The 10409-nt window shown below is 34.2% G+C and overlaps 1 protein-coding gene across 1 annotated transcript; it reads right to left on the reverse strand.

The window, feature by feature from the left end:
• LOC133678957 (cleavage stimulating factor 64) lies at positions 1-3565 on the reverse strand. The gene is made up of 7 exons (XM_062101492.1): positions 3331-3565; positions 3112-3189; positions 2697-2735; positions 2031-2612; positions 1857-1946; positions 650-832; positions 1-530 (listed from the first exon to the last, which is right to left on the reverse strand). Exons 1-7 carry the CDS (start codon positions 3421-3423, stop codon positions 405-407), a joined length of 1191 nt encoding a protein of 396 aa, XP_061957476.1. The 5' UTR covers positions 3424-3565; the 3' UTR covers positions 1-404.
• Between the last annotated feature and the right edge of the window lie 6844 nt (positions 3566-10409).

A 10409-nucleotide genomic window follows, 5' to 3' on the forward strand; every position in this document is an offset into this window, starting at 1 on the left:
TGTTCAAATTTTTGGCATGAAGCTTGTAAAGAACTGAACGCACATACAAGGATCATTGTTTACATTAGAATACCACAGCACTTGATTATCAAGACGTAAGAAAATATACTGGAGTCCCAATGTGTCGCCCTAAGACTAGGAAAAAAAATACAGAATGCCCCATCATGAGAATCTCATAGCTGCACTCACAAAATGCAAACTGTCAGAAGTATTGCAGCGGGGAAACAAACAATTTCAATATCATGCTTCAAGTTTGTCTCAAAAGTATATCCTGCATCAGCTTCTGTATTAGCTCACAACCAATCAACATCGATGAACCGCGGCGATCATAAATGCTGTTGCAATTTCTGACTCCTGCTTGTAACTTAAATATGTCCACTTTAAGAACAATTGACAGACTTAGTTTACTGTCGTAGCATCTGTTGCAGCTGAAGCACTTGATTTCTTTGCTCTGGAGGCAGAAGATTAATCTGTTCTGGCGTGAGGCTCATGACCTGCTGGAGTAGTGCCTTCTCCATCTCAGAAGACATCTTCACCACAAGCAAGGCAGAACCGAAGTTTAGAGTTAGTGTGGAAACTCTAAAAAATACAAAAGGCCACTGGCTTAAACCAAAAAAAAAAAAAAAACATAAGAGTTGAGAAATAGTACAGGTGCTGTGCGAGAAGGCTGATTGCCCTGGGCCATCTGACCAGGATTGAATTGCGGGGGTCCTGCAAGCTGTGTCATTGTTGAACTATCTGGTGGCCCAGACATCCAAGAAGATCCTCTATCAACTTGCATTGAAGTTGGAACTTGACTGTTGTACTCTGCCCCTAGATGTGAACCTCCCGCCTTAAAATAAAATGACAAGCACCGAGATAAGAAAATTGACCAGTACCGTAGACCATTAAGTTGATCAGAGAAGGAATATAACGCATAGAACTTGAAGCATATGTTATCTCATCCAAAAAGACCTTGAAGCTAATGTTATTTATTCAAATAACTAGAAACCCAAAGTCAAAAGGATTTAATTTAAGAAAAAAAAGCTAATGTCACTTGGCCTTTATTTCCAAATTAAAAAATAATGACAAGGAAAGAAAAACAAGAAAGGGAGAGATGAGGCTAATGCTTTCATACGAGCCTCATCATCTCATTTTTAAACTTGAATTTGAAGATCTCAATGAATACCAGCTAGCCATTAAGACCATTCTACTGAGGATTATCAACACTGTTTTAAAACTTGAAAACAATAAGAATGATTTTCAAAGTGAAGAACATCACCCACAGACTTCAAAACCAAAACATCCAGTTTGATATAAAGCTTCTGTACCATCACTTGTAACTTTTATGTAGCAGAGAGTATTTGTTTTGTTTATAGGTGAAAAGGTACAAACTGAATCATGCTTAAATTATTACTCATGACATCATAGGAATTCTCACAATTTCCTGTTTTACTTTCAAAAACCAAGCAAGATTAGGTTTCCTCATATAATCCACAAACAGTAGTTCTGTCACCATCTGATGTTTCCTATGGAACAAAATAACCTATACATTTAGACTTAGACCTAGAAAGCACATCTGTCTCTAGCTTTCATAAACAGAAGTTAAATATTGAAAAATATATTTGGAGCTGATAATCAACACTTGAATCTAGATTATGCACCACACACAAACATACGCTATATCAACAGACAGACTGAGGTTAAGAAGAAAATTTTGGTCAATCCCCTTTGGCAAGAAAATGCAAACATGTCCATCAAAAAGCCTAGTAGAATTAACATGTTCAGCATGCATCAAGCCTGACCAATCCATTCAATGATACAGTCAATTGTTTGATGAGTTTCTAACTTTCTATCATGTAAAAGCACATGCAAACCTGATATGATTGCGGTGGTTGCTGAATTGAAAGAGGTGGCTGTACTTGTGGAAATGAAGGTCCCATGCTAGACTGAGGTTTGTTGCTTGACTGAAAAATTGAAAAGAAATAAGTCATTCAGAGTTGGTTATGGTACAATAAATAATGACTTAGGAACCATAAACTTCAGCTTACATGAAACATGGGCTGTGAAGGATGATGAGGAGCTCCAGCATGTTGGTAACCCATACTGGGACCCATTTGTTGCCCATACTGATGATGAAAGCTTGGAACAGAAGCTGTTCGAGGTTGAGATGGAAATGGTTGTTGTAATGGCAGATGAGGAATTCCAGTTTTCTGTAATGGCAGCAGCAACTGGCTGGAGACAGAAGACATTTGGGTTTGATGAATTGGTAGTGGCTGTGAAACAGAATGACTAGAGGCTGGAGGCAGGTTTGGAAGTTGAGAGGGTTGAGTAACAGACATCGGGGTCACTTGAGGATTCACATGCCCCTTAGGCTGCTGTGGCATATGTAAGGGATGTGAAGGCAATGGCTGAGACTGAAGATTCACTGGAGGACCAGGAGGAGCAGATATTGACATCGCAGGTTGACTCTGGTGTTGTTTCCTCATTGGTGGTTGGGATTGAGACACACTTGTTTGATCCTGCAAAGCACCTTGTCCGGGCAGTGTCTGTGCAGCTTGAATGTTTGATTGCCGAGATGGTTGTGCTGATAGCTGAGGTTGCTGTGATGCTGCTGGCTGGATATTCGGAATCTAAAAGGCACACCAAATTAAAGATATTCCCATATTAACTTTATAAACCCAGAGAGTCAAATTTCATAAAGATTAAAAACATACCGCTTGAGGAGGCTGCACCATTCCTAGCATAATCTGTGCCTGGTCCAACATATTAAGCAACAAAAATTCAGAAAAACTGAACCCTAATGTTGTTCTTTTAAGGTACATCCAAGTGTTTATTGTGTTATCATAGGGAGATTTCTACTGCCCAGAGAGACAAAAAGAATAATTCAAACTGGATTAAGAAAATAAAAAACACTTGCAACGATCCCCATCCCCATCCCCCTCCGCCCCCCGCCAAAAAAAAAAACCCTAATTTCATCCCATCATAATAAACACAAAAAGAATTCAAATTTCACAAAACATACCGCTCTCAGAAAAAAAAAAGAACCCAAGATCATGAATATACTGCAGAAGCCATGACAGTAGTTCAAAGAAATAATAAAAGAGAGAGAGAGAGAGAGAGAAAGAAAACCTGGAAAAGGGCTTTGGTCAAGAGAGGGTTCTGGATTAATATCTCCTTGGCCTGCTGTTTGTTCTGCTCTATTAATGTCTACATTAAAATTAAATAAATAAAAAATTAAAAACACACAAAACAAAACGAGTAAGCAAAAACATATAAGTAGTGAAATTGGTTAATGAGGATGAATTTGTGGGTTATTTGAAATCGGAAAAGAAGAGGTGAGCTGAATACCTTCATTTGAAACATGATGTCGTAGAGCTGGTTCTTTGTCATTCCGGCCAGGTTCGCTGGTAAACCTTCACCGGCGATTGGCTTTCCCGTCATTGTTTCGTTTCTTTTTCTGTATCCTAACTGTACGAGAGAGAGACGAGCAGAAAGAGGGGGGCACCGTGGCGAGGCCTAGGGGTTGGGGTTTTACAAATTCGGGCCAGGCGGTTAGATGTGATGCAGCCGAGGCTGGGTTAATATGTTGTCAATGGCAGGGTTATTATACCCGGATTGGATTTTATAGTGGTAAAGTGTTTTTTTTTTTTAAGAAATTAATTTTAATTTTTTTTTGTTTTTTATATTATTTTGATATGTTAATTTAAAAAATATTTTTTTAAAAAAAATAATATTATTTTAATTTATTTATAAGTAAAAAACACTTTAAAAAACAAACACTATCACAATATTAAACAAATTCTTAATAGACTGATTTTGAGTTAACATTAGTTTAAAAACTTATTAAATTTATATATATACTAGCTAATTGTCTTGTATTATGCCGCAGGTCGTAGTAAAATTTCTTTTGAGTGAAAAAAAATCTAGGTATTGGTAACGTGTCTTTTAAAAAAAATAAAAATTAACTATAAATTGAATGATATTTCGAACTATTACTCAGATGAAAAAACATTTGATCTACCTTGATTAGTTGGGCTGACCTGTGAAACTCATAAGGATAATCTTGAAAAACAAATTTGGAAAGCTCAATCCTAAAATAACTCAATATTAAAAAATAAAATTAGTGAAAAAAAACATTTAATTAAAATAATAGAGTGACCTTGAGTCAACCAAGTCAATCACCTTAACTCAACTTATCAATGACAACAAAATATGAAATTATATTCTTTTATGTTTAAGTTAAATAAATAAAAAATCATCGATAACAAAAGGTAAAATTGTATATATTTTTTTATAAATTGAGGGACATAAAAAGTATTAAACATAAACAAAAGAAAAATAAATAATACCCCGGATGCCACAAATCAACCTGTCAAACTAATACTCGGATAATGAACTCAATTGGATTCAATAATTTGTTTTATCAATTTTTTTAAAACCAAATATTAAATAGAAAAAAAAAAGAGCCTAGCTGCATAGTGTAAAAAAAAAAAAACAGCACATGAGCATGGGCTATTCAACCTCGCTAGCACATCTGGACCTATCTTGTTTTTTTCAATTTTCTTAAAGGGGCGGATCATTTTTTTAAAAAAAAGATAACATATAATGTGTTGCCTACTTCTGCAGTTTTCTGGAAAATTGGAGGTTTGGTTTTTTTCAATTTAAAACTCATTCTTGACCAAAAACTCTTAAAAAGCACTGTAAACACCTTGATAAATCTATTTATGACCACTAAAAATAAAAATAAAAATCTCAAAAACCAAAATCAATTTGAAGCCAAAATAATTCTCATGATTAGATCTACTTCCTCAAGAAAAAAAGACGGAAAAAAAAAACATCTAGGTCAAACTACACTTATGAAATATAATTCATTAACATCAAAATGACATCTAGGCTAGCCCATTGTCCGGCACTACACAAAAAAGAAAAACATGACCAAACAAAAAAGAATCTAGGTACTTGTAATGTGGCTTTTAAAGAAATGAAAATAATTTATTCATGATTTTAAAATTATTTGCATATTAAACGATATTTTTATCAACATTAAGAAGAAAACACATTCGATCAATCTAAGTTATTCCAGGTTGACATGTGAAAGTTGCGGGTATAATCTTGAAAGAAACAAACTAAGAATCTAAATCTCGAATTAATTTAATGTTAAAGGATAAAATTGACAAAAAAACACCCAATTTGTTTTTAAAAAAACCCAAGTGAACTTGAGTCAACCAACCAAACTCTTGATACAAGTCATGCATGCCACCAGATCAATAAGTTTTTTATTTCATAGGTTATTTTTCATTTAATAGATTTACATAACAATAAAGCGAATACAATATTTTCTAATGAAATAATTTTTAAAAGAAAAAACATGACAAACGCATGAGACTGAGATATCAAAAGCAAATCGTTGATAACAAAGGTGAAACAATATTTTTTTCAATTTTAAGTTAATTAAAAAAATAGATCATCAATAATAAGGTGAAATTAGAATTTTTTTTTAAATAAAAATGAGATACTGCATATTACAAAAAAAAAATAATAGATTGAATGTTGAGACTTAACTTGTCAAACTTGAGATTCAAATCATGTAACTAACTACATAAAAAAAATTTTGTATCTAAATAAAGGGCCACAAAAAGCCCAGCAACATTGGCATATACCCCAAAGCATAAGGCCTCTAGAAGAAACAACCCAAACGTATGGGCCTTTAAGCCCATGCTCGCAAGCCTACCGTTTTTTTTTCTCATTTAAAGGGGCGGATGGCATATTTTTTAAAAAAAATATATAAAGATGACGGGTCACACACCAAAGAAGATAAAACATCATCTCCTAGCCTAAATTCCAGCCACCACTATAATGGCTGGAAAATCAAGACTATGAGTTTTTAACCTACCAAACCCATTTTTCAACTCATTCAAAGCCAAAATACCCCAAAACTAGTTCCAGAACATGTAGAAACCAATTTAGCAACTCAATAAACCCAAAAAATGGCTCAAATAACAAATTGAAACTGAATAAATTTTCTTTTCCTTGACTTAAATTCATTTATAAGGTAAAATTAAGGCTTAAAATAATCACTATAAGACTCTATTCACCGAATATAACTTATTGACACTAATTTCAACCATTTTGGTGATCGGAATAGGTATAAACGATGAATTTCTCTCTCTAAATTGAAATCAGATGAGCTTATCTCTCTCCTCTAATAGAAAAGGATCGAAGAATGAGGGAAATGAATTTTGATATCAAAATTGAATTTCTAAAAACTAAAGAGACCAATCACCTATAAACAAAAAAAGATGAGAGACTAAAGTAAACTTTTTGTATGAAATTCAAAGCATCCACTTATGTTACTGTCATTTTCATTTTGGTCCTCTGACTTTCAATCCAACCATTGCCCCTCTCTCAAAAAACCATATGCAATTAGGTGCAAATTTGAGCTCAAAAGGTCTTAATTGTGCAAAAAACAAGTTTGAAGACCAAATTAAGATTTTTATAAAAATCAACTATTTCAATCCATAATGATTCATGAGAAAGTGTATAGTGAAAATAGCTACAATTAAAACCCCACATGTTTTATATATATATATATATATGTGTGTGTGTGTGTGTGTGTGTGTGTGTGTCAGACATCAAAATGACAAGTTTTAAGAGTCTATTGAGAGGTGGTGTTAGGAAGAAAAGAGCTTTGGATTTAATTATAAAATTATGATTAAGGTTCAAGAGTCACCACCTAATATTAAGTTTACTAAGAAACCTAATGGTCTGCGAAAATTTAGGTAAGGGAATGGTTGTGCAAGGGAAAGACATATCACCCCCAGTGCACCTTACCTAAGGTAAGATGCATTGTTGTTCAAATGTTTTTCTAGGTCAAGTTTCTATTTGTTGGTTTTTTTAATGTTCAAGGTAGATCTCCCTTCATGAGGGAATCTTTATCTCATTGAGTGAAATCCTAACCATTCTAAAGTTCAAATTTTAAAATTGTATTTATTTTAAAAACTGGACAGAGGGATTTTTTTTTTCAAATTTGGCTTCTAATTTCTCCTCTCTTGGGCTATGAAATCCACCCCTATTTATAGGAGGTGAAAGATGGACGTTTCGTCTTTACTGGTGTCAAATCTTGGCTCTTGATTCGACCCGGAAGGATCCCAACTATCAGTTTAAAATGGCTATCATGGGATGTCATATTTGTTGCAGGAAAGGGCTTGTCGGATTGGACACTTTAGGGCGGTGCCACAATCATTGTGGTTTCAATCGGCCAGAACGGACCACACTAGGGTATAGTCAGATGTCTGACCATCGCTTGTATGTAAGATTTGTCTAATTTGGTGGAGAGATTAAGCATTAAATGCCTTGGGAAGGAGGCTACTTGAGCAGCTTTTCAGTGAAGAGTTAAAGAAGAAGATGAACAATCAACCCCAAAATGACGGTGTTTTGGTAAAGTTTATTTTAGTTATTCAATTTTTGATTTCTCTCAATTACACCCTTGATTGGATTCAAACTTTTAATTTTATTTAACCCCTAATTGGCAATTAAACTTTTAAATTTATTCAATTTCACCCCTGATTTCAGCCAATTAGGTCCCCGGAGTTTGACACCTTTTCCAAAATGATCCTTTGCTGTAAATTGCTTTAATTTAGCCTTTAATTGACCCCAAAACTTTGATTTTCTTTGAAGTTTACCCTAATTTCAATCAATTGACTTGATAAAAAATAAATTTGGTGCTCTAAAATTCCAATTTTCTCAATTATGCCCAAATTAAACTCCTAAACTTAATTTTTCACCAATTAAGCCTTTAATAAAATTAATTTGACTCATTTAAGTATAATTAAGTTCTTGCACCTAATTAAATCTTTAATTGAACCTAAATTAGTTCTTAAACATAATTAAACTTTAATTTGCCCTATGATTAAATCAAATTGACCTACTAAAAATCTAATTATATCTTTAGACTTAATTTTTATGCAAATTTGTCCAATAATCATGTAACTTGACCAAGTTGCAGCAGAAACATTCCCTAGTAAGGTGAGCAAAGGGCTGTTGGGTACTGCCATGAAACTAGGGACAATGAAGAGCTGTGTGACTGAAATTTGAGCACATTTGGCAGCAAACATGTTGCTATCCAGACCACTGTCTGTCTAAAGAGCTTGTGTTGCACCTATTCTGCTACCAATTGTTTGGCCTCCAGTCGGCAACAGATTGGCCCCTGTTTTGGTGATTGTAGCGATTGCTGTTGGGATACTAGTTGCCATGAGAACGCCCCATGTTACGGCTAAAATTTGAGCTATGATGAGACATAACAAGATGAGCAGAAGGCTGTGGTGTTGGCAACAATAGTGGCTACGACGACAGAAATGATGACAATAGAAAAGGATTAGTATCCATGGAATGAAGGGAGTTCTTATGCAGAAATTCATGGGTAAGAAGGTAGCCGTGAAGATCAGCATACGACAACGGTTCTGCCTTGGTTATAAAACTCATTACCAAGTCTTTGAACTCACCACGAGGCCACGAAACACATATAGATTAAAGTCTTCAAGAGACATAGGCTGATCAGCAGCAGCTAATTCATCAAATAATGATTTGGCTTGCTGCATGTATATACTAATCGATGAGTCACCTTGCCAAAGATTTTGAAAGGAACCATGAAGTTGCATGATCCGAGAATTAGACGGAGACGCAAGAGCGCCAAACACATTGCAAGGTATGACAATCTACCACGAGATACAACACATCCATGAAGAGAGAGGAAAGCAATACACTTAAAATAAGTTGATCCTGTTACTTTTAACGAAGAAAAAAAAGGCTGATAGTAGAGGAAAAACCAGCAAAACCGTAAAAAACATGAGATGAAGGACACAACACTAAGCTATTAACGAAGTGAAAAACACCTTGATAAAAAAGATAGGGCTTCATTTGCATTCACTAATAGAGATAATTTGTGTTCATAAGTTTCAACGAAACAATTTGGTGGGTGTTTGATAGAGCAACAATAGCTAGAGTTTGTGTTCCTATAATGTGTAGAGGAACGATAAAAACTTGCGATGAGGAGTCATTGATGTGTTTTGCAAACGAAGGCTGCTGCTGTGGAGGAAGGACACCACCGCCAGCAGCTTGTAAATGGTTGGCCTGCTGGGCTGCATCACCGATGGTGAGGGAGAAGTCGGCGGCAACAATAGTAGAATTTATTTATGAGAGGAAGAGAGAAAGTCGACTGTAAAGGGGGGGAGGGAGAGAAGAGTTTTGATGACAGAAGGCTCTGATAGCAAATTGAGAATAATTAGGAGGCTTGACCTATTGGTTTGCCAATCTTTTCTATATATATGTGTATGGTAATATACAATAGTAATGTTTGAGATTACAACATAATAGTATGCCTATAATATTTTCTATATAGGTACATTCTATAATAGTGAGTAATTTAATTCGGCCCTATTCAATGTTCTGCTAAGATAGTAAAGATATTCTCCTTTCCCTAATTATTCTCTTATGCCAATAACATGCCTAATGACTGCATTTGAGCTATAATGTGAAGGATAAGGAGTCATTTAGGGATTAATGCTTGTAAACTAAAAGACTTAGTAAATACTCATTGATTTTATCAAAAGCATTATTACAAGTCTCATCCTAATGAGATGTGACTCCTTTTCTTAGCAAATGGTTTAATTATTTACATTAACTAGTTAAATTAAAAATAGACCTTAAAAGATAGTGTCAATTTTTCTTAAAGACTTTTCAACTCATAATGTTTTTTGGCTTCTATATCTTGAGGTAACATCAATTTTTGATTGATCAATCTTGATTCCTTGATATTGTATTAAGTTTCCAAGAACTTTCCTAAGGACACACAAAAGCACACTTTATTAGGATATTTTTGAGTAAAAATTGACATAAGCATTTAAACACTACGTAAAGGTTTTGTAGGTGATGTTTTTTTTTTTTTTTTACTTCATTGCTAAACCATCAACATAGCACTCAATATTGTTGAAGAGCAAGTCATCAAAGATCTTATGCATTGCTTTTAAAGAGTTACACTTGTATTTTTAAGGTTAAAGGGTAAGGCTTTGTAAGAGTATAATTCTTTTGAGGTTTGAAATGTTATCATCTCCTTGTTCTTGGAAGCCATTTGGATTTGGTTATAACTAGAATAATATCCATGAATGAGATTGCCTCATGTCTTATGGTAGCATCGACCACTATTTTAATAATGGAGAGTTGAATATGATTGTTAAGGACAAGCATTTTGAGATCTTTAAATTCTATAGAAACATGAATTTGACTATTTTTCTCTGTCTAAACTATATTTAAGATTTGTATAGGAATAAAACCCATTTAAATAAAATTTATTAACTTCATTCTTAATTTGCAAGATAAATTGAGGGTGAAAGCAACATTTATCTTACTTGATAGGCTTCATCCTTTTCCTT

Source organism: Populus nigra, chromosome 18 (assembly GCF_951802175.1).
Source record: "Populus nigra chromosome 18, ddPopNigr1.1, whole genome shotgun sequence".
In the NCBI taxonomy this organism is placed as follows: Eukaryota; Viridiplantae; Streptophyta; class Magnoliopsida; order Malpighiales; family Salicaceae; genus Populus; species Populus nigra.

Bases quoted from the DNA above. Each gene is read 5' to 3' on its own strand.
- LOC133678957 (XM_062101492.1), bottom strand. From the start codon at position 3,423: ATGACGGGAAAGCCAATCGCCGGTGAAGGTTTACCAGCGAACCTGGCC. The intron at 3,190-3,330 runs GTATTCAGCTCA...ATTTTAATGTAG, and splicing joins ACATCATGTTTCAAATGAAG to ACATTAATAGAGCAGAACAA. The intron at 1,947-2,030 runs GTAAGCTGAAGT...TCAATTTTTCAG, and splicing joins CTTCACAGCCCATGTTTCAT to TCAAGCAACAAACCTCAGTC.